Source organism: Formica exsecta, unplaced genomic scaffold (assembly GCF_003651465.1).
Source record: "Formica exsecta isolate Colony F162 unplaced genomic scaffold, ASM365146v1 scaffold108, whole genome shotgun sequence".
Taxonomy (NCBI): Eukaryota; Metazoa; Arthropoda; class Insecta; order Hymenoptera; family Formicidae; genus Formica; species Formica exsecta.
This window is the reverse complement of record NW_021848419.1, coordinates 390936-415480: the sequence shown is the minus strand read 5'-3', so window position 1 is coordinate 415480 and position 24545 is coordinate 390936. Positions and strand designations below refer to the sequence as shown.

At 32.6% G+C, this 24545-nt stretch overlaps 5 protein-coding genes across 14 annotated transcripts in view; 3 read left to right on the top strand and 2 right to left on the bottom strand.

The window, feature by feature from the left end:
- LOC115234610 (lysine-specific histone demethylase 1A) overlaps window positions 1–2171 on the bottom strand; it is a 104851-nt gene extending 102680 nt beyond the window's left edge. The window contains exons 1-4 of the mRNA XM_029805803.1: window positions 1887–2171; window positions 1631–1768; window positions 1468–1541; window positions 1036–1184 (exon numbers count right to left, since the gene is read on the bottom strand). Of these exons, the coding sequence (XP_029661663.1) occupies window positions 1036–1184; window positions 1468–1541; window positions 1631–1768; window positions 1887–2171 (646 nt within the window). The remainder of the gene's footprint in view (window positions 1–1035; window positions 1185–1467; window positions 1542–1630; window positions 1769–1886) is intronic.
- Window positions 2172–2392: 221 nt separating this feature from the next.
- LOC115234603 (diamine acetyltransferase 2) lies at window positions 2393–3041 on the top strand (the record flags this gene model as incomplete). The annotated part of the gene is made up of 2 exons (XM_029805790.1): window positions 2393–2611; window positions 2668–3041. Coding segments are annotated over 2 exons (390 nt in total), but the record flags the coding sequence as incomplete, so codon positions are not given.
- An 856-nt stretch (window positions 3042–3897) lies between these two features.
- On the top strand, window positions 3898–5509 carry LOC115234842 (ATP synthase subunit s, mitochondrial). The gene is made up of 5 exons (XM_029806192.1): window positions 3898–4064; window positions 4266–4354; window positions 4448–4653; window positions 4995–5157; window positions 5292–5509. The coding sequence occupies exons 1-5, from the start codon at window positions 4053–4055 to the stop codon at window positions 5398–5400; spliced, it is 579 nt and encodes a 192-aa protein (XP_029662052.1). The 5' UTR covers window positions 3898–4052; the 3' UTR covers window positions 5401–5509.
- A 140-nt stretch (window positions 5510–5649) lies between these two features.
- LOC115234853 (MRN complex-interacting protein) lies at window positions 5650–8140 on the top strand. Its single transcript, XM_029806204.1, has 4 exons — window positions 5650–5907; window positions 5995–6063; window positions 6161–6395; window positions 6456–8140. The coding sequence occupies exons 1-4, from the start codon at window positions 5857–5859 to the stop codon at window positions 6644–6646; spliced, it is 546 nt and encodes a 181-aa protein (XP_029662064.1). The 5' UTR covers window positions 5650–5856; the 3' UTR covers window positions 6647–8140.
- Window positions 6735–24545, bottom strand: part of LOC115234731 (extracellular sulfatase SULF-1 homolog) — a 72911-nt gene continuing 55100 nt past the window's right edge. For 7 of the 10 annotated variants that reach the window (XM_029806039.1, XM_029806056.1, XM_029806070.1 and 4 more), the window contains 14 exons: window positions 24041–24362; window positions 16375–16525; window positions 16029–16204; window positions 14529–14639; window positions 13560–13864; window positions 11617–11964; window positions 11242–11401; window positions 10904–11165; window positions 10624–10806; window positions 9610–10552; window positions 9131–9520; window positions 8859–9050; window positions 8683–8770; window positions 6739–8571 (listed from right to left, as the gene is read on the bottom strand). In XM_029806039.1, the coding sequence (XP_029661899.1) occupies window positions 8478–8571; window positions 8683–8770; window positions 8859–9050; window positions 9131–9520; window positions 9610–10552; window positions 10624–10806; window positions 10904–11165; window positions 11242–11401; window positions 11617–11964; window positions 13560–13864; window positions 14529–14639; window positions 16029–16204; window positions 16375–16525; window positions 24041–24362 (3725 nt within the window). In that variant the 3' untranslated portion in view covers window positions 6739–8477. Of the gene's footprint in view, window positions 8572–8682; window positions 8771–8858; window positions 9051–9130; window positions 9521–9609; window positions 10553–10623; window positions 10807–10903; window positions 11166–11241; window positions 11402–11616; window positions 11965–13559; window positions 13865–14528; window positions 14640–16028; window positions 16205–16374; window positions 16526–24040; window positions 24363–24545 lie in introns of all 10 variants that reach the window. The other 3 variants (XM_029806098.1, XM_029806090.1, XM_029806107.1) reach the window with 3 other exon arrangements.

Here is a 24545-nt window from a genome sequence, read left to right as displayed (position 1 = left end):
AATAGCAAAAAGATCAAAAAGAGAAAATTATGTACAAAAGAAAATATTTCTCTCATACGAGCCGCGATTGTATAACATTTCTAAAATAAATAAAATATTTAAGTCAGTTATTTTAAACGAAAACTGCATACGCGCGTTCAGATTAAATTTTGATATTTTAATGCCTTTTACACGTGTATATACATTAGGACGCACGATAAAACGTATGTTGATTAATACCGTATATCCAGCGATAAAGAACGTACACTTGTGCGCGCAAGTCTTGATAAACATGTCTCATAAAATTAAAATACTTGGCAACACAATTTATTTGCCGATACAAACCGCAAAAATACGCATTTATCGGCGATCATAAAATATTTTTAACCGCACGGCTTTTCCGTCGCCGCTTTAGTAAGCTCGTAAGAGTTTACGGGCTATGATCATAGCATAATTTCACATAATGAGAACTCCGGTACTCGATAGGTCGGGGGGAATACTGCGACTATCTACATAGAATCTCATGCTATCGGCTTTCAATAAGGTTGATAAAGTCAACTACAGGGAGACGCGCGAGAGGAGCGAGTCAAACGCCTATAAAGGAGATGCAACTCGCGAATAATTCACTCATTATCTGCGCCATCTCCTCTCGGCCTCAGCAATTTCCAAAGAACATAGTCAGTCGACTGTGTGCGTGTGTTTTAGCAAACACGATTATATCGTGCAAATCTGGCTTCTTAAGATTAATACATGTTGCGATCCTGATACTGTTTTAATTAAATGTTCCGCAAATAATTGGCAAATAATTCATTAGAATCTTTTTCAGTTTGAGGGAATGGTACTGTACACAGATATTTGTGTAACCGCATATATTACGATCTATTACCAGATGTTTAATTCTTCCCTTATCGTAAATTATTTGTTATAAGAACAAAAAATTACGTATGACAAAAAAATAATATATTCATACGTATCTTTCAACTTGTGAATTTTCAAGTATCGCAACTCTTGAAAATCGTTACTTGATTTATATAAGCAATGCATATGTAGACTCACCAGTTAAATGACTTCCGGTGAATTCGAAATCGTCGTCTTGATCCCAATGCTTCAGGCTCAAGTTTGATAAAGATGTTGCGTTGGCAAACTCCAAATTGGCAAAATGCCAATCCAGTATCTGCCGATCCTTGGACGATAAATAGACGTCACTGAACGCAAAAAAAAATATGTCAGTATATATAATTTAAGTTAATTTTGGATAATCTATAATTTGTGATAGAATTTACAACAGAAATCTATTTATATATATATAATTTTATGTGGCGCATAAAATAATATATATATGTATTTTAATATGTATTTTGTGTTTTAATTTTTTAAATGTTTTCTGTGTAATAATTATGCAATAACATATAAATTAACAAATAATTTCTTACAAATTATAGATTATTTAAAATAAAATTTCATATATGTAAAATATAACACATTTACCTGGGTGGTGAAGCCTCCAATTCTTGCAACTTTGCTTCGATTTCTTTCTGTTGATCTGATAGCTGATCCCATTCCTAAAATACAAAATAAGTGAATATATCATTACTTATCGCATAATATATTACTTATAACTGAGTTAAAAATGCATTATTAATCTATGTACCTTACAAGCATTATGGAGATCACGTAACTTAGATCGGAGCACAAATTCTTGCGTTATATCTCGAGTTTGTAATTTACTTTCCGTCATTTCCTTGTATTGTTTATTCAATTCCACCAAACGGTCCATAATGGAAATCATCTACAAAATAAATTATAATTTATTCATATAATTTCATACATTTCAGTTTAATTATATCATTTCATATATATCACATTGAATAATATTTAATCAAAAAATAGTTTTTAATTGTACATACTCTGTGCTGATTAGTAACTAATCGTCCTTGCAATGAGAGTACAGAACGCAAATGCGCTACTTGGCGTTGCTTTACGCCTTGTTCTTGTAAACGTATCACCCATTCTAATGCTTGACCTAAGGACACTGGACGCGTATTACCGCCTTGTCCTCCAGATCCTGCACTATTTACATAATTAAAATCTAATTGATGCGAAAGATAAGAAGTAGCTTCCAGTAATCTATTAAACTCTCTTTCGACCATTTCATCTTTATCTTTTGGAACCTGCAAAAAAATATAATACATATTCCGTTTAAACTTTGACTTATGATTTTAGTATATATATTTATGTATATATTAATACATATTAATAGCATAAGTAGCATAAGGTAATATTTAATCTTCTTGTTGTTAAGAATAATTATAATAACAACTGTATTATATTTTATAATGCACAATAGTAATAAAAAAATCAGATATATATATATATAATTTTTTTTTTCTTTATTTTAATAAATATAGCATGAAAAAAAATATATTTAGCTTTAGAAAGAGATGGCTTTGATGGACAACCATTATTTCTCTGTAATGTGGCAACATCTGATGAGAAGGTCATTGGTTATACTATCTTTTATTATACCTATTCTACATGGGTCGGGAAAGCTATGTATCTAGAGGATATTTATGTGACACCGGAGTTTCGAGGGAAACATGTCGGCCTCAAGCTTCTGAAATCTGTCGCAAAAGTACGTTTAACTAGAAGTAGATATGCGACATGTATCTGATTACAAAATCTTTGCAGGAAGCAGTCGAGAATAATTGTAAAAGGTTGAATTTCGTGGTTCTCAAATGGAACCCAGCACAGGAGTTTTACAAAGTACTTGGAGCTAGCGATTTGACATCTGAAGAACAGTGGCATTTTTATAATTTCTCCGACACAAATTTGAAAAAATTAGCATCTGATTCTGAATAATACAAAAATCAAAATATCCTGATTATATAATATATTGATAATAATAAATTATCTCATAAATATGAATAAATGTCTCTAATGTGTATTCCAAATATGTAAACTTTAAATAATTTGTTATAATTTTAATAACAAATTTTGTGTACATAATTTGCAAGATATTTAATGGATGGATATTATTAAAATTCACGTATATATTCTTGAAATGGATGAATATTATTGAAATTCACATATACACAATCGCCTATTGCCCGCATACGAGAATCGCCCGATATTTTTCTCGGCGCATCTGATACTTATCTCAGTATTTTCGATGCTATACATATGTTTATTTGTAGATAATATATTTATTTTCTAATTTTACCAATACATTTGATGCAATGCTTGAAACTATGGTCGCGCGGAGTTTTCTTCAAAGAATTATCACAAGTTTACGGTATCGATGCAATATATATTGTGTTTACGCATAATACTGTAGCTTAATGATTGTAGCTTAATATTTTTATCAGCACTCTCAATATTTTTCCCGACATTTCTGATGCAATTTGTGGTATACCCAATATTTTTCTTTTCGGTATTTTCGATTAATTACCCGCACGCGCTTATTTGCGAATGGTATTTATTCTATTCCATATTGTCAAGCGTATTATTAATAAAGTCACTGAAAAATTTAGTTTTCGAGAGTAAATATCGCTTGCAAGAAAACTTATATTGAAAGTATGGAAAAAATATCGAACGACTGCGAACGCGTATGACGATTTCATCAAGTGCGAACTCGATGTAATCATAATGCCAAGCATTATGATCCAAACATATTAAATTTACCGGAAAATTAAGTTGCACCGAGAAATTAATTCAGTTTCTATGCCTATAAATATATACAATATGCGAGTTTTGAAAGATTCAGAGATAAAATCTTTATAATAAACATATTTACCCAATTATTCTCGTGATGCTCAATCATTCTCCCGCGCTTTCCCGCGCCAATGACCGTTATAAATTATAACGCTCTTGCGTAGTTTTCAAAGGAAAATCAGTCTAGGCAACCTTTTGATCTGTTTTATTCAGGGTTGTGTTCAAAAATCTATCATCGTAAAGTAACATTTGTAACGTCAAATGGAATGTAATTTTAGAATAGATAGATCAAATTACTGTCTCCAGAAGCAGAAGACAGTAGAATTTAACACAGTGACATTATATCAGAATAAACAAAAACAATGGCATTACAGGTATAATATTGTCTTATATTATTTATTATTATCTTTTATATCTTTTATACAGATTATATTTGAAGAAATTTAATTTTAATCATATTTTTTATTTTTTTTTAATCTTTGTAGAAACAACTGTACGAATAAGATGATATATGAATATTATCCTGCTTATATTTATCCTAATTATTTATTCCTTATTTATTATGAATGTTACAGACATTAAGTGGATTGCTTGGTACTGTAAATCATTGCAGAAAAGTACCTAATAGAGGATTTTTCTATTGGTTAACAATAATATTTAACAGGTATTTATATATAAATTATTATATTGAAGTGTTATATGGAACTATTTGTTTATATACATAATTTTTAAGCTAATAATCAGTAATTATTTTGAGGGTTGATCAAGAAAGAATTCAATCGGTTGGTCCAGATCGTGCATGTGCTGAATGGCTCTTGAAGAATGGCGCCAGCGTGAAATGGAAAAATTTTTCGAAATATTTGGAAGATTATAATAGTTTACCACCGGAAAAAAATCAGTATTGCATTCAAGCTGTAGATGCTACGGACTCTGGAATAACTCATGTAGGATTTCCGTATTTCGGTTAGTGTCATAATGTGTAAGCAATAAATTCATAACATTATTTGGCTATTCGGCAATGAGATATTGTAAGAAAGAGTTTTTGACAATAATATATATATATAATATACTTGATATAGTTTGAAACAATATATATGAAATAATATTAGTCTAAGATTTTTTAATGGCTAGAACAGTTTATGTATACTGTTGGTATTGGTCAAATGTGCATATGTTTGATACTAAAAAATATAAATTACTCAATTGAAAATTTATTTACATATTGTAAATAAATTGTCAAAGAGCAATTATAATATAACTATATAGTATTTACTGTTACAATATTTGTACTTATAGAAATTCAGTTGGTTGCAGGTATATTGACGAGATAAAACTTGTACGTTGTTCTTATTTGTATAACACTGCCTTGCCATTGTTATCAGTGGTGAAGGATACTTTGACTACACTTGAAATCAGAGATTGTAAGAGTATAACTGATCAAGGAATACGTAGTTTGAAAAATCTAAAGTATGTATTTTATATATATATATTATTAATAATAAGATATTATATGATATAAAAGCTGTTTTTTGTGTATGATATTTCTAAATTAAGAAAACATTCAACTTTCTAATATCAGGTTTTGTTCTTGTATCTTATAGAAATCTGAAGACTTTGAAGCTTGCTGGGATGCCATATTTGGAAGATAAAGCTTCGCTCAGGAAAGAACTTACAGAGGCCCTGCCAGATTGCGCAATCGAACTCAAATAAATTATATAAAGCATCAATTTTTAATTGTCTTAATATCTATATAAAATAATAAAATCTGTATAAAAATGTATAAAATCTGTATAAAATAATACATTTCTTATTAATATGTGTATATTTTCTAAAACATTGTTAGTATAATAAATAATACAAATATTTAAAGCAATATACAGTAGGATTCCTCTAAATTTGGATTCCTCACACAATAACTTTGATTTTCCTCTATATTCTTTCGTGTTGTATCATAATAATTATATATGCTTATGATCATTATTCATAATATATAGGTCTGTTCGTATAAAATCCGCTCTCTATAAATTCAGTACTTTATGTTGGATATATGCATGTGCATCTTGTATGTTGGCCACACTTGTTCTCACAGATTTGAAGTTTCGCACAATTCTTTCTTCCAGTTTTTTTTTTTTTTTTCAATCAAATTTCAACTGATTTGTTTTAACAATGCCACAAGAAATGAACGTTTTGTGTTGTTATTCTTGCAAAATGTACCAAGTAAGCATAAAATAGGTTGTTAATATTAACATTTGTTATAACTTGTACTTTACTTTGTATCTTTCTTATATTTTTGTATTTTTATAGGTACATATAGTTAAAAAAGCACCCAAGTGGAACTGCAAGTTGTGTAATGCAAAACAATCTGTACAGCAGGTACTTATTTAAAAGATCATTAATGATGACAACTATGACTTTTTATGATAACTTCTTATGTATTTTGTGATTAAATCTTAATTATTTATATTTCTAGATATATTTTCAAGGATCTGGACGAGATTGTCGTCTTCATGTCCAACAATTGAATGCTATGAAAGCAAATAATACATTCTTTATATCTTCTGAGCAAGATGATGCTTGTGACACATTTGCAAATATTCCTGAAGAATCGGCTAGTGACAACACTGAGAACAAATGGACAAAATATTTTGAATCATCAGAGACAGAAGATTTGGTTTTTGATAAGAAAACCGACGATATAACACCAGGTAAGGAATTCCTATGTAATAATATAAATAAAGATTTATTAAGTTTTGAAAAATGTTTAGATGATACTGATTCTGAAAATGAAGATGTTAACAATGAGACAAAGGAATTATGTTCTATGAGTTTTAATCGTAATTCCTGTATTGATGATAGCTGCGATATGCCAGATAATACTAAATCTAACGGGGATCATATCAATGCCGTCAATATTTTTGAGACTTATGATGAATTAGATGATCCTCTTGACCTTTGATTTTCTTAAATGATTCACAAATTTCTTACCTTTTCTATAATTTAACAAAAGGATAATAGCTATATATTTTATTGAAAAAACATGTAAGTTAATTTTCTGAAAAGTAACATTTTATTACAGAATTCAATGTATACAAAATTCAAAAAAATATTTGTTGAATTATTTCTTCCACACATGAATTTGTTCAACATCCTACAATTTCAATTAAACATATAAATTATTTGTCTACTTCTCATTGTCTATATATATACACATGTATATATGATTGAGTTTTTGTGGTAACTGAATAATCATTTTAGTTTAATGTACCTCTTCTCTTCTTATAATCAAAGAGAGAAATGTGTAGTATGTCATACCACATGGACAAAATGTTTATCTTCTAAATTCTAGACGATTTGAATATATATTTTCCTCCTATTACATTTGCTTCAATGAAAATAGATGAATAACAATTTAATATACGATACAGAGAATTTTATTAGGAAAAATAGAATGCTGATTAGAAAATTAATTACTATTGCTACATAGAATCTTAAGTTTTTATACAGCATTATAACATGTATCTTAAACAATAAATTAAATTTTCATAAAGTAGTACATAGTTATATCATCAAAAAATTTGTGAAATATAAAAACATAAATTATAGAAAACTTGTAATTATGCTTTAAGCAGCAATATTTATATGTTAAATTACACGTGCATATTATCTTCATATTTTTTCAGTAGTTATCTAATAACTTTTTTTTAAACATATGTATATCAGCATTTTACTTTCCCTAATATTGTACATTGCTAATAATTATATTCATTCTGCTACTAAAACAGCTGTGCATTCATTAAAGCAATATAAAATGGTGACATATCACATGAAATTAAAACAGGATTCCAAATGAAAATTCTACAATTATACGTGCAATGATATTTACAATTTTCATATAATCTTGAAAAAATTCTACTAAAAAGTTTAAATCATCCATCCTTGTTCTAGGATCAATATCAAGATATATAATGAATATCAATACTTGGTAAAATTTTTTGGCAGTGTGCATTATAAGAACATCTGTATTTTCATATTTTATATGAAGGCAATAGGAGAATTAAAAATTAAATTGGCAGCATTTGATAAACATTTCTTTCCAATTATTATGCAAATAATAATATTCGCAGAAAGATCACAATTGGCAAGGGAAGATCGAGTCATTTTTTTCGTTGTGCATTCACAGTCTTCTATTAGACAGTTGATTCTAATAATAATTTGTCGTATTCAAAAAAATTTTCAGCCAAAAGACGTTTATACTAGAAAAGGTAATAATATTATTTAATTAATTTACGAAGAATTGCCTTTATACATACATGTCATGCATATCTCGAAAATTTCGAAATATGATTAGACAAGCTTTTTATCTCAAATTTTTATTTATTTACTAAATATTTCCAGTAAACTTTCAAAAAGAGCGAATAATTTCTCATAAATAATATGAAATGAAATAAAATCACCTCTTTATGTCTTTAATTGTATAATCCCAATAATATAAAATTTATTTCGCATATCTATAAATTTAAATGAATGCTCCACATATAGTGCACATAAAATTCCTATAGCTAAATTCAATAGTTGCCACAAAATATTATATTAAAAACATGCATGATGCGAATGATGAACATCTACTATGGAGGATCGAAAGATTATTAATTTAAATATCACCATGGTATTCTTGTTATTTATCACTAAATAAATTAGACTACTAAATGCATTGCGAAATCAATGTATACCTAAGGCATTTTTCACGCGGTTGTTAAAGCGTATATAAAAAAAAAAAGGTATATTGATCAATATTGATGTCTATTGCTATGACGGCGGGGATTCATTGTATCTTGATGATGTCGCCAGCTACTTTGCCAGCTTCTATTGCGCCTATTCCAACTAAAATTTAAAAACGGTGTTACATATTACATATTAAACACTCATATATATATAATAAACTGTTCAAAAATTTTAAAAAATTTTAGATGATATTCTAATATAGATACTTGCTTTTGTAACTTCTTTCGTCTTTTATTTGATGGGCCGCCGAGTTCGCTTTCGCGTATAATTTGCAACGCCGAAGGTACAAATATATCTTCTATTAAAATAATTTATAAAATTTTTATGTTCTATAATCTAAATATATATGATATATAAATGATTGCTTATATCTTTGTGAAACGTACCGAACGCATCGCTATATTTTCTTTTCGAGATATATCGTTGATGTTGCTGTAGCTGTGGCATGGCCTCCCTAGCGCTGCCAACTGTACAATCCCATGTACCTTTACATCCCTTCAAATGCTCCAATTGATCGTGCAGATAGGATTTTTCAGAAGATGTCAAAGACGATATTCTATTCCACTGTTCAAATGGATCTAACAGAAATTAAGATATCTATCAGTCGTCTCTTTCTTGAAATTCCGCGCTTCTTAAGATTTCTTTTGCGTATACTTACCGATTCTTAAATTATAATACGTCACTAATCCCGTCGTGAACTCGCAGTAAAGGAAATTGTGCGTCACGTTGATTGTGCGTAGGCAGGAATATGTATTATTATTAGCATTCATGCAAAAACAGAATGGTCCCGCGTTCCACAAAGGTGCGGTACGCCAGTGATCGTTATCGTGCTCGAAACAGTTCATTCTCTCTGTCAGACATTCCTTCTCCAGCTTAGCCTTCTTCCTGAGCTTTCGCTCCTGCTCTTCCTTCAATCTGCGTCTCTCCTCTCTAGCCAATTCCTTCTCGTCTCTCTTCGTATCTGGCGCGCAGTAGCATTTGTGTCGAGCTTCTAATGGATTGTTCATTATCGGCGGTAAACGGCCGTTATTACTGATTGTGGTTATACCTATATTAAACATTATACGATGGAAAACCATTTAAAGATAGAAATTAGAACACCGATCGGGATCGTAAATATTTCATTCGCAATCTTACCCTGTTTATGTTTCCTGTCAGGAGCTTCGAGAATAGTAACGTCTATCCTCGCTGGTCCGAGAATTCCCGACGTCCTGTTCCTCTGTATCTTGGAAAACTTCCTCGGCAATGGCGTAGTCGTCGGTATCGTCAGGGATGTACTTCGAGATCGATTAGAACTTGAACCTTTACCAATAGTTGCGCTGGTTCTCGGCACGTTCTCTATTTTGTGTATCGAAGTCATCGTTATAGTCGTCCCCGATTCAGTAACTGCGATTGATTCCGTAATATGATCTTGATTCAAGTCGCTATTGGTCCTGGATACATCGATAAATTCTCGTCTCGCAGTACTTGCTTCCGTAATTGTAGTAGGAACAGTTGTGGATTTTTGTCGACCGTAAGTGTGTCTCTCGCTAGTCGTAGGATCTCGAGTTGTAGACAATGTTATATCGCTAATATCGGTTGTATTCACGCGAAGTACATCGTCGTGAACACTATTGGTAAGCAGCGTGTTGTTTTTACGATGGTGATGCACTTTTCTGCGTCTCTGCGGTTTATCCTCTTCGATTTCCGTTCTGTTTGCGGATGTTTCTTTAATCTTCTGGCGACGGGGCGTTTTCTTTAACTTAATCGTCGTTAAAATCGTCGTCGTTGACGTTTCAACACTAGTTTCGGTGGTAAAAGTCTCGAAAGAAGTTGTATTGTATTTATCGAGCTTTCCTTCCATCGATACTTTCTCGTTACTTAGAGTTGTGTCGATCTTCGTTGCGGATTCTGTAGTTGTCTCGCGATCCACGGTAGTGTGAGCAATTTTATCATGTTTTTTATGGTGACGACTCGTGTGACCCTTTGGCAGATGATGATGATGAATCTTACGCGAATCAAGAGTTTCTTCCGCGTCGGCGAGCTTCTCCTCATTGTCCACGAACTGCGGTCGTTTGATCATCAAGTGCCGGCGAATCTCCTGCAAACGTGTTTGTTATTATTACCGTGAAACTTTACTGTAAAAACGAATTAATTATCAATATAATTTACTTTCAACGTTTCCAGCTGCATCCGCATCTCCCGAATTTGCTGCTCGATCTCTCGTCTCGATATCCGCCATTCGTTAGGATCCTGATATACAGCTTCGGTACAATTTACGCCGCCTTCCGGTAAAACTAGACATTTTGGCGATAGTGTCTTCTCTATCTCGGATGTATGACGAACTTGAGTTTGCTATTGATAAGAATCGCAAATCGGCTTTTTACATTATCACGATAATACGTACAATAATTGTATTGAAAGTTGAGATATTTTGTTTTCCGAACCTTACCTTCAAGTCATCTAATTCTTCCTCTATGCTTTCCATAATCTTCGTGACGTGCTCTATAGAATCCTTCTTCGTAGCACTTCTCCGTACTCTCCGATGCCTTTTTATCACATCGTCTACATTTAGCCGACCTTTAATGATCTTATCCAAGGTGAGATCGAAGTCGTTTATAGTATAGCCGTAATCCAAGTAGTCAACGGCAAGTTTATCTTGCCTGTTGCTTTCATCGTCACGAACGTCCATGAATTTCATTCCATTATTATTTCTGAAATGCAAATGTCATTTATGATATTTCAATAATAAGCTAATTTCAATGCCGCGATATCTGATCATTTTCATACCTAGATTGTGCAGTCTCGTACTCTTCTTTCACTTCCTGTGTTAACAGATCTAGCTCCTGGAGGAAGTTTTCGTCATCTTCTTCGTCAATCGCACGGCTGTCCCGTTCGTCTTCCAAATTGAAATAATCGCCAAACTCCTCATCCGACACTTCTCGCTTGCCTATGTCAAATTATCTTTCTTATAATTATCTTATGATAATTTTATAACAATTATTACAAAATAATTTGAGATATTTTTTAAAAATATTAAAAATGAAGTTGACCTTAAAAATTTAAAATTTTTTGATAAGCATATACCTTTATTAATTCCTTAATTTTTGTATCTATGATAAAATATATAAATCTAAGATTTTTTTATCAGTTAAAGATATTCACCTCGTTTGTGGAGATATCCCGTCATGTCACCGTAAAAATCCGCGGGTCGGCGATCCCTTGAGGGACTGTATCTTTGCCCGTCGTAATCGTTAGATTCGAGCCTCGTGTACACCACTCCGTGGGGTGTGAAACAAGCGCACTTCTTGGAAACCCTTTGCGGTGGTGGCACCGCGTATCTACACTTGTGTCGTCGCCACCGGTGTCCATCCCTCTCGCATCGCCACTTCTGTCCGGGAAGACAATCGGCTTGCGTTTCCGGTCGCGAGCACTCCGCCGCGAGACGTTCGTGCTTCGTCGCGAAAGGTGTGTGCATAGCATGCACCCTATTGTCGAGATGCGGATCAGAGCCTAGAAGAACAAGTGTACAATATGTAATTCTATAACGAAGGATCTTTTTTTAATTAATTTCTCTCATCGACATACATATGTCTGCGAATTCCTTTTCAAAGGCATTTGCAAGCTAATTTTTATAGGAAAAATTTTTTATAAAAGACAATTTTTATATAGAGTGCACATGATTCCTTTTTTAAAGAATTCTTTGAAATTTCCATTTCTGAATGCATGATTGCTTCAAAAGAAAGAAACCAAGATGGTCTCAGAATGAAATAGATATTTGACCATAAAATATTTATGATATAGATAACACGAAAATTGAAATGGAAACAGACAATCGTAAAATTAAAAATGACGCGATATTGGAGCAACGAAATATTTAGCGAAATATTTAGTTTCGTCGAAGGTTTGCATCTGCAACGATAAAGAGGAATAATTTGACGATATTATTGCGAACTCTGTCGCGAGCGAAGAAATAAACTGCGATATAAGTACAGTTCTTGGAAGGTAATAAAGTAGAATTAGAATTGAACGTCGCATGTTTCCCTGCAAGAATCCCAAAAAAGAAACTACGCTTGTAAGACCACCTTCTTCGCCGCAATAATTCAACACGTACAAAAGTTATATCCTTTACGCAAGTTTGAGAAACGTTAAAAGAACATTTCGTGAGATATAAATATGTATATTTACATCGCTTTTATTCGCACTTTTTTTATCCTGAAAATATCCTCGTGACAAAGTGCTCGATAATCTCGAAAGATGTATATAAGAAGGCGAAAAATGTCCTGTCAATCCCAGGAACCGGGTACTTATGCTAATGCATATCAGGGAAAGAACTCGTTCTTCCACGCTTGTACATGTAATACGCAATATACAGCAGCTGGCTGTAACGGTAAGCTAAACTTATAATCCAACTGCTATGCGTTTGGAACATTTCTCTCGAGTCGAATCAAAGGATCTATCCATGTTTTTATGAAATCAATTTATTAACTAATACCACGGAGCGAAATCCGATTACGTGACTCGTATTAAAGACATTTAAGGATGTTAAGCTCTACTGAAAATTATTACATCGCAAATATCATCGGAAATGCATGAAATGTGACAATGCACTATAATAATTAATATAAATTACTTAATATTCATGCAAAATATCGCGATTCTATCTTGCGCTTTTTACGCTTGAATAAAAACACATGAATGAATTAAACTATCCATTTATATACAGTTAGCACATTTCGATTTAATTTTTCGAATAATAAAAGAAAGAGGAGTGAAATACTTGACGTCAACCTCTAATGATCGATTTCCATTAACTGATTGTAATATTGGAAATAATTCACAATGTAATGAATCATATATATATCTGTACAATCTCATTCTCTCATAAATTCCAATAGATCGTCGAATATAATAACTTTATGAATTAATTGATTGACCCCATTTGCACATATCTAATTCTTAAAATCTCGATCATATCGGTTCGTTTTGAATATCCCTTATATATAGAAATATTTATATAATCTGCACTGCGAAAATATTTGTAAAAAATAAACTGCCGATAACGGAATGAAGATTCGAATTTTATATTATAATAATAATTAACTTACTTGTCTCGTCCATAATCGAATCTTCAAGATCTTCGTCGTCTGAAATATCTTGATCACTTCCAATGTCACTTCCGATGTCACTCTCTGTAAATCGATGCTCCGCTTCAACATCCGTATCTGTATCTGGGATATTATCGTCCTCTTCCGGCGTCGAACTCGGTGGCTGCTTAACCTGTGTAGCATTTTGCCTCTTAGCTTCCCGCGCCCTCGATTCAGCGATAGATTCCGGAGTCTCTCGGCGGCCAGAGGACTCGATCAGGAATGTATCAGGCCACTTGAACTTCGACCTTCTACCATGCTTGCTACTGTAACAAGAGCCTTTACTCACAAGCGAGAAATGCGATCGGCATGGGACATTGAAAAATATTATGCTTCACGTATATTGTATATATAACGAGATTATAATATAATATAATTATATACAATGAAGTTACACACAAGATGGAAATTTTTACTCGCTACAGAGTAAAAATTACAAAAAGTGGTGCAGCAAAAAGTACGCTTTAATAACGTGATTTTGCTTAATAAAATCAGAAAGTTCTAATAGATTATAATGAAGTTATAAGAAATAAAACAGGACTTTTTTTTTAACTCGCTATGGACTGAAATCCGATTACGTAACCCGCATTAAAAAGTTCGATATTTAAGAATGTTAAGCTCTACGTCCAACTGAAAATTATTATATCGCGAATATTGTCAGAGATATGCGTTTGATGTAATACATTATAGACAATTAAGATCAATGAATTATTATTCGGGTTATACATCGAAAATAAAATAATTCTTTTGAATTTTTTAAATAAAGCTTCATTATAAATTTTTTTTTGATGTATACTTTTCAGCTTTTTAAATGTTAAAAATATACAAAATATGTATAAAAATAAAATATAAATATAAAAAATAATAAGCGAAAAGATTTAAAAAGAACATCTTAAATAAATCTTGAGAAGGAACTACGAACGTACTTACTTGAGAAATAGTTTCTTGAAGGAACGACCATCCATCTGTGGTGGCGTTTCGACGCCGGCAATATCCAAGAACGTCGGCGCCAGATCGATGTTCAAAACTATGTCATCTACTCTGCAACGTTATGTGGATGTTTTATTACGACCTTAATCGTGCCTTAGACTTTCTGACGTTTATTTGTTCTTGAACGACTTTTCACGAACGAAAGCCAACTCGTGCGGTAGCCAAAGTTCCGCGAATATCGATATTATAATAACTCGTATACCGCAGTACATTTTGTATCGTATAAATTTCTTATAGTTATATAGGCGCATTTTCAAAGTATTTGAATTATTTTAAATAAAGAATTATTAACTTTTTGATTATAATTAATAATGTTCAGTTTATTTTTTCTAAAATATTGGACAGAGACCTATGGTTAAAAATTGTGTTCTAACTACAAAAATTTTAATTTTGTCGATTTAATTCTGCTTAATCTTGTATTTAAGAAAAAATGATAACAAGGGAATTTTTAGTACATAAATCATTATTTTTAATTTGATATATAGCTAAATGGAAGAACATAATAGAAAATGAAGATGATAGAAAATAGAAAATGCATCTTCTCTTTATACTTTTCTTATCATATCATGATTAATGTACTTGCAGCTTATTAAAATAACAAACAATCTGAATTTTTAATTAATATTTTTTTTCTTGTTCTTCTAATAGTTTTTATGGAGATATAGTATTCTTCGAAAAGAATAATTTAATTTTCTAAAAATGCTATTTGACTTAATAATGATCGTAGGCTAATCACAGTGATTAGGAAGTATCAGTAATCTGTTCTTTTAATTACCACGTTATACCATCTGTCTTTTATGGCTCGGTTTCATGGACTATAAGGATAATTTATTTCGGGACTCTCGGGCGGGGTCCGGAACTCCGTAATTCCAGGAGACGGCGAGAAACCACTTACAGGCAAACGCTCTATTTATTACCGTGAAATCTTGCCTGGAGTTAAGGGAACAAGTAGATTGTACCTTTGATGTCGAACCGTGACAAGACATAGGAACGCCTTGCCATGCTATTGCATTCTCCCGTTTATTAACGAGAAATTATTGCACATTGCTTGTTCGAATTGTTATCCACTCGAGAATAGAATGTATTTATAAAACGAGGGACAATTGTACATTATTTAATAAGAGAACGTGAGAAAAATATATAAAGAGATTACACATTGATTACACAATGATATATGTATTAAAAATATTGTTGCGTCCGCGCTGATATACGAAAAATTATGATTACAATCAATCCACAAACATGCACATGTAATATCCATTAAATATTTAGTTTTTTAGTTAATACATATAAATTTTATATTTTTTTTTCTCTTCCATGACATAGAAAGAACTAATCTGCAGTTCATTACTCAAATAATCACTAGATAAAGCATGCAATTTTAAGTTTTAATAACAAAGGACGCTCAAAATATTAAATGCGTAATTGAGAGAGACTTACATGGATCCAGGTTCGACGCCAGGACCTCTAATGAGAAATGGTACCCTTACATCGAATTCGAATGGAAAGCTCTTGCCTTTTATAAGCCCGAACTGTCCTAAATGATATCCATGATCGGACGTATAAATAATATACGTATTATCCAGTTCACCCAAATCCTTCAATTCTTGATAAATCTATAATAGAATTAATATAGGCGATTGATAAATATTTTAATACTTTTTATGGTGAATGTGTAAAATAGTTTTCTGTTGACATAATTATATATAATGATTTTTTAAATTCCGAACATTGTGTGTGTGTGTATAAGTAATTGTGCAATGCAAATGTGAAGCATGATACGTACTCTATCTACGGCAGCATCAACGCTTTGTAAAGTTTGCAGTCGTTTCGTCATTAAGAGATCTGTAAACTGCTTATGGATAGGTTGCATTTTCTGCGTAACTTGGAGTATCCACTGTTTATCGGGATTCGGTGCATAATCGTATGCCGGTGTGCTGAAATGCAAACAATACAGACAATTCATTAAATATACGTAAATTATTTTTCGATCGTATTTCGCAAACATGGATAAAATTTTATTTTTTTCTTAAATTAAAAATTTGTGTTTGAACATAATAAATAAAAATTGTCCTATTGAACCTTTCCTACAAAATCTATATTTTCATCTTTTAATAAGAGCCTAATATATGTGTGAACTTTATCAGATAAAAAAATTGAATAAAATATATAACGAGAAGGTAAAAATTGACGAATATCAGGTACGCTATTATATATTAATTATTACGAGAAATATATATAAAGATGAAAATGTATAAATATCTAAACAGTTAAAAATATAATTTGAAAATATCTACTAGTTCAACCATATACATTATATTATCTTTCAGAAAACGTAAAATGTAAAAAAACGTTTTTAATTATTCCACTTATGCACTTTTTAAATAATCTGCGTATAGTTCACAAAATTTATTGTTTGAATTATTGTTTCCTTCCAAGTTCAAAGTAGATTTTTTTTATCATGGAAGTGATAAACATATATTTTAAGATACATACTTTTATAACATCGCTGCATTATATTAGAGAAAATCGCATTATATTAAATATCGATCTTCGTGGTTTCAATATATTGAACTGATTCGCGCGGTTTCGGTCTATCATCTACTGAGGATTCCCGAAAGGATCGTCTTTGATCTTCCATTTTCGCAAGAAACTCGCTGATAGCTAACTCAGTGCTATATCGCGAAATCTTGGCAGCCACGCGACATCATCCTTAATTACAATCGCGTTCCATTGGTAGCAAGGTCTTAAGCGCTCAGAATTTAGGAACGTGCAGCATAGTTTTGTCCCGGGAAGCCTCGTCAGCTAGACCGAAATTGAATTAATTCTCCGCGGCTAGCAAGAGAGATCGCCGATGAGACGGCGAGCTGAAGTACGGGAGACGGAAACTCTTGAGACGGACTGCTGCCTCTTTCTCCTCCTCCAATTACGCGAGACACGAAATTATGGGTAATTGGCTCTTCACCTTTCTTCATGTCCTTCAGGAGCGCTCATACCGCACGCAGAATCTTTGTTTTATTGATGGGTTCTCGTGCAGGACACGCCGCGGGAATAGGTCTTTGAGAATATGCATATACTTTAAATTTCAAAGAAAATAAAGAGCCGATAAAAGATGGAAATGATCTTTTTTTGATACCATATTATGAAGAACGAAAAAAACCGCAAGAGAGAGATTTCTAATTATGGTTCATATAATTAGTAGGGTATAATAGAGTTAGAGATATTATTTATTAATTCGGATAAAATTTATCAATTCATTTACATCATTTATCATTAAAAATTACTAAGATATGAACAATTGAAAAAATTGTAAGATTTAGGCAAATTAGCTTCAAAACTACAATAAATCATATTTCTAAGATGAATTCAAGAAAAATGTAAGAGGAGTTTTTAATTTGAAATAATTTATTTAATATTGGAAAAATTAAAATACTATTTTCTGTTTCTCCACGAGATAATGGATCAAATCAAATTTTTATTAAAAAATGGGGAGACGACTCTAAAAAAAATATTTGATAGATTTTATGTAAAACTAGGTTGACATATAATATAAATCTCATTTCCAGCATAAAATCTAAATGGGTCGTTGCAAGTACGTCACGATCAGATAAAAACGAAATAGATGTTTCCTTGAAAAAACAGAGATGAAAAAGAGTTAAATACTTCACAGAAAAATACGTAAGAGATAGAATGAGGAGGAAGGGAGGAACTCTTTAATGTCCGCGCAATTCATGTTAATTCTATCATATGACCTTCCAGCTCCTCGCTGTCGTAAATTTTCCGCAGTTTAAGCAAATTTAAAACGAAATGCGCAATCCGGCCACGTAAGTCCCGAACGGAGATATCGCATCTCCTTAATTGTGGCCTATTCTGCGTTTACCATCTCGCCACAACCACTTAACTCGCCCACGAGCGCGAATTATATTTACACTCAGACGGGTGTCATCGTCTGCTCACTTATGTCCTCGTTCGTCTCCGCGGAGCTTCCTTGTTTTGCGTGCGATTTATACAATTCGGAGGTAAAAATAGAATGCGTGTATCTCGCAAAGCGATAAATGAGTTGCTAAATGAGCATACCATATTGTTTCTTATCAAAGATATACAGAGTATGTATAGCAAAAGCTATTTTTAGATAATAAGTATTATCCTTGATACCTTGACCAATATACATAAAAAAATATAATACATCAAAAATAAAGTTGTGTGTTATTCTTCTCCTTTTTTCATAGCATCTTATTGAGAAATTATATTTTACTAATACAACTTTAGAAATTATAATTTTACAAATCTGCAAAAGTAACGAAACAAATAGAAACAATTAATTCATTAAAGAACATAAAGTATATTATTTATAACTTTATATTTATAGCATTTTGTCAAACTTATTGTTAAAAATCTTCTTGCACTTTATTAGAATTAATCGGAATTTATCAAACACGACAGATTATTAATCACATTTGTGATTTTTCCACATTTGCTTTTTTTAAATCAAATTTTATTAATATTTAGAAAGAATCAATAGAAATAATTATTTCTAATAATAATAATTTTCGGTTTTCGTGTAAAAATATAATTAAATATTTACTGATTCTAATACACAGATTATAATACGCGAATGAGCGAATAAACGCGTAAATATAGGCGAGCGGAAAAGTATTAGTCCATTAATCTCTTGTCCAACGCTATCATCAAAAACGATTGATCAGCAAATGAACTTTTACTCATCATAAACTAACGCGTTTGTTTTTTCCGGGACACATCTCAATTGTATTTTCCGAATATATATAGTATATCATATAAACCTTTCTTTCTATGACATTGTAAATTCAAATAAAGATATTCTTGCCTTTTTTACATCAGGTAGGAAAATCAAGAAAAACTTTCAAGCATTATTAAGAGAAAGCTCATAAACATACCGAGTATCTTTTTAACGTCGACACGATAGCAATAAAACTTTACATTTACTAGTCGCACGTCATGTTTAGCTTTACGTGTATAAAAATAGTGAGATACAAAAGCCATTATTACCCGCTGTAATATCCTGTTGACCTCGGTATTCTTATATTAGAGGTTACTTTTGTTGCAGAATTTTTAGCTATTGAAAAAATTCCGATTCCTTTCTGTTCTAAATCGAAAAATATTTCTTTTTTGGTAAAAGAGACCACCACCGGAAACTATTGTATTCTTTTTTTATGAGTACTACACAAAATATCAATTCATGAACACTATTTTCCTTATTTAATATCGATTTCCTTAGAACAAACTATATATTTTTTATTGTATAATAAAAATAACGGAATAAATTTCAATTTTTATGTACTTTATAATAATGTGGAAAAAATTATTCATATCTATTTAAAAGTTAAAAGAATATCATTAAGTTTGTAAGACTTAAATTAAAAGTTAAAAGATTGACTCACGTGCGATTGTATTCCAAGGATCTTACTCAGTGACACGTAATTACGTTAACGACGGTTAAATCTGTTTTGGATTCATGAAATTCAAATCTCCTGTGCAATGACGGAAATTTACGATTCATATAATATCGGAGTGAATCGCGTAAAAGGAAACAATGAGATATTACGAAATGCATAGATCGATTCTTTTATCGATGTACGAGGCAGAGACGATGTTAATTCGCACATAGCATATTTATGAACGTGTGTACGCAACATGGCTCATACGCATAAATAATGAAATTGTCTTTATCCAACTCGCCTCGAATCGCGGCGAGCTGTTAACACTTAAGAAATCGCGTAGGGGTTAAGCTGTACTGTACAACCATAAATTTATCTCTAGTCTTTTCATACGCTCACCTATATATTGAATTACAAATGAATCTTACCGTCAGTTGCCATTAGCTGTCATTCTCAACAATAAATACATTTCTTTGCGGTTGCAATTAATAACGATTGTTCCACAAGTTAATAATATCTCGCGCAAAAAAAGATTATGTATAGGATTATATAAAATATAAAAAATGTTAGAGAACAATGAGATAGCTTAAGAGAGTGCGCTATTAGTGCTTCGAAGTTGTAAAGATTCGTATTCAAGTGAACGTAGTTGTCTAACTTTTGTATTCCAAGGATCTTACTCAGTGACACGTAATTACGTTAACGACGGTTAAATCTGTTTTGGATTCATGAAATTCAAATCTCCTGTTCAATGACGGAAATTTACGATTCATATAATATCGGAGTGAATCGCGCAAAAGGAAACAATGAGATATTACGAAACGCATAGATCGATTCTTTTATCGATGTACGAGGCAGAGACGATATTAATTCGCATATAGCATATTTATGAACGTGTGTACGCAACATGGCTCATACGCATAAATAATGAAATTGTCTTTATCCAACTCGCCTCGAATCGCGGCGAGTTGTTAACACTTAAGAAATCGCGTAGGAGTTAAGCTGTACTGTACAACCATAAATTTATCTCTAGTCTTTTCATACGCTCACCTATATATTGAATTACAAATGAATCTTACCGTCAGTTGCCATTAGCTGTCATTCTCAACAATAAATACATTTCTTTGCGGTTGCAATTAATAACGATTGTTCCACAAGTTAATAATATCTCGCGCAAAAAAAGATTATGTATAGGATTATATAAAATATAAAAAATGTTAGAGAACAATGAGATAGCTTAAGAGAGTGCGCTATTAGTGCTTCGAAGTTGTAAAGATTCGTATTCAAGTGAACGTAGTTGTATAACTTTGCGATTATTACGAAACTGTCATTGAAATGAAACGCCCATTATTAATCTACAATGATGTTGTCTTGCGATGCACTCAATTCCCTTTCATCGAAAGGGAATTAGATTAGCGCCCGGCTACTGATTGCTTAAAGGCGCGCCAATAAAAGCGCTCTGAAAGCACGTTACTCTACATGCCGCCCGACACATTAATTTCTGTCGATTAGCTTTTGAGTGGCATGACACGGGAATGGCGTGATGTACGAGCGTGCGGAATAAAAACCTTGATATTAAAATGTCGGGCGGCACTCTGCGACCGCATAAGTGGTTGCGATATATATAATATGTCGTGCCATAATTAAATATAATGTACAATGTCGAGGTGTTAACCGATTTCACGAAAGCACGCGCATATACGTGAGAGTATTCTGCGAATTCTCTTCATCATCGCAATCTCTTTCTCGCGTGTCGGTATATTTTCACGGTATATTTAACATTAAATGCGACAAAATAACGAAAACGCGATATATCACACCCGGCTAAGTGTCTTGATTGCAAAACAAGGTGAAATTTGGTGACGAGTTTTTCCTTTGCGTCTTGGAAATCCGGAGATAATGAATTGCACGCTATCAGGAACGTACACGTGGTCCAGGAACTCTTTTTATTCATTCTGACGAGAGATGACAACCGCGACGCGATGATGACACCGACAGCCGCCAGCGTTCGCGTTGGCTCGCAATTTTTTGCACGTCGTTTTTCTGCGAAACTTGGCACTAGGAAATTCACCGCGACGGGAATAGACGTGGAAGCTTATTTTCAGAATATCCGTACTTAATATACGTCAGAGCTAATGAATGAATCGATCGAGAATGCCCGATGTAAACGCATATTTTAATCCTCATTTCAAAATTCTAATTTTAAAGAGATTGCCAAAATAATTGAATAATAACGTTTCATAGCTATCATTCTTCTACCGCTTCTACTTTATTATCCAATCAACATTTCGTCCTATATCAAGGTGATAAACGAGATCTTGTCGAGGAACTGAAACACGCCCGCTATCATTGCACTTTCGTTGCGAATTTTTGCGACACACAAATTCTTTCTTTTTTCTCGATGCGGTAGACACACACGTGTGCGTAATAATATCTGTCTCGTGGATGCACAATAACGCAGCGGGGCCGTTAGAAGGACGCGTTCCCACTCCCCTTTTCATCACGCTCTCGGGTGTGGTGTATAAGGGCACTCCATCACTCTCGGCGATAATACCATCGCTGTGGATATCTATCCCATGGTTGTGTCTAGTCTAGGACCTATATGCGTTGACGCGCCCTTCACTCCGACAGGTACGAATTCGTTCGCGTTTTCTATTTCTATTCCTCTTCTAATCGTGTATTTAATGTCCAAGAGAGACATGAATTTTTCTTTACGCGGACGGAAATAAACGTGCGAATTTAAGCGTTCGACGTATTGTTGAAAGAAGGAATGAAAAGCGCGGAGAGAGATCCGGCTTCATCGACATCGCGAGGGTCGTCCTCCCGTTCCCGTTTTTCCGCAAGGGGGACAATCCTTATTGTGCGCGTTCTCCGCTGTACATGTTAACGGGAGCGGAGAAAAGCGGTTGCAACAACGAAAAATAATAGGTGCGCGCGTATGTGCGATTCGATGAAGTTGCGGTTGTCATGGCAGCATCGACGCGAATGAGCCGGCTCGATATCAAAGCCACGTGATTCGGTATAACATCAAGCGTGAAAATCGTATATATCAACGGCTTTTTTAGAAGCTTTCTAAATATCTAAACTGATTTTTCGAATCCTGTCGCGGGAAATGCGAACTTCTTAATTTCCAAATTTGTTACACCTTCTTATCATATCATAGCACAAATTGAATAAGATATCACGGAAACATTGATTTCGAAATATCCATTGTTGTACGATACTTTGTTACCGCATTACATCTCGCTCTGATGAAGTCATCGGAGCGACAGAAACATAAACTCTTTCGGAATGGGCGCTTTAACGAGAAGAAGACCGCTTAGACCGCAGGACGTAAAAAAACAACGAGAATTAAAGAGGATTGTGTATTTTTATCGAAGATTATATAATACGGAGCACACAAAATAAAATAATACGCGATAAAAAATAAAATATAATTTTTTTTATATTCTCAAAGTTAATTTCTAAAATGTTGCATAATTATTTTTATTTATAATTATTTATCACTAATGTCAAATTTGTACGAATGATATTAAAAATGATCTTCGTTGCGATTTGCACTTTCAAAATAAACGAAAGTGCCTATTTTATTTATTAATTTAATAATTAATTTCTTATTAAGATCCAATTGATTATGTAAATGAATATTCAAGATCAAAATTCAGTTCTTTCCGCTGATTAATTATCTTTTATATTATGTGATATATATGTAAAAAATCACATTTTTCTCTACATCATATACATATGAAACAAATAATATGCAAATAATATTGAATTCGATCAAAGGGCACGAAAACATCATAATAATTAAATTTCGCTAATGTAATGCTGCAGAATATAAAATTGAATGAAGTGCGCTTATTATTCTTATAAGACAAGTTTCACAATTCCTAATTTGTTTTTTTATTTGAAAAAAGAACAATGTTCCATCCGCGATAATTAGAGCGAATCGCGCCGAGAAGCAGATATACAAATAAATTTTTATTACGGATCGAAAAGCGCGCGTACAAACACGACCAGATAGTTTATCGTACTCACTGATGAGTGGTGACGTTGAAGAAGAGATGCGAAAACTGCGGCGCCGAATCCTCCGGACCGTGCGGGGCTGGAAAGCTTGCGACTAACATGACCGGTTTCCGGGCAAAATTGTGTTTACTCTGCCTTAGGAAAGCCACGCTGTCGTTGGCTATCAGGTCCGGATAATAGTCTCTGCTGTACTCGAAGCCGTGCTTTATCTTCTTGCCGTTCATATTGACGCTGTAGTTGTAGTAGCGCGAGTTCATTATAAGACCACCCCATTCCCGCCATCCCGGCGGTATATACGAGCCATTGTACTTGTTCAAATACTTGCCAAAGTATCCTGAAATGTAGAAAAAAATAATGGAGATTAAAATCGTGCACTATAATTAAATAGTTATGATTGAATTTTATATACAATAATTACATATTTTTTTAATTTCTCACAATTTTCTTTCGGTATCTCGTGCTTTTTGATTATTAATATGATAACAGAGATAAATATATATATATATATATATATATA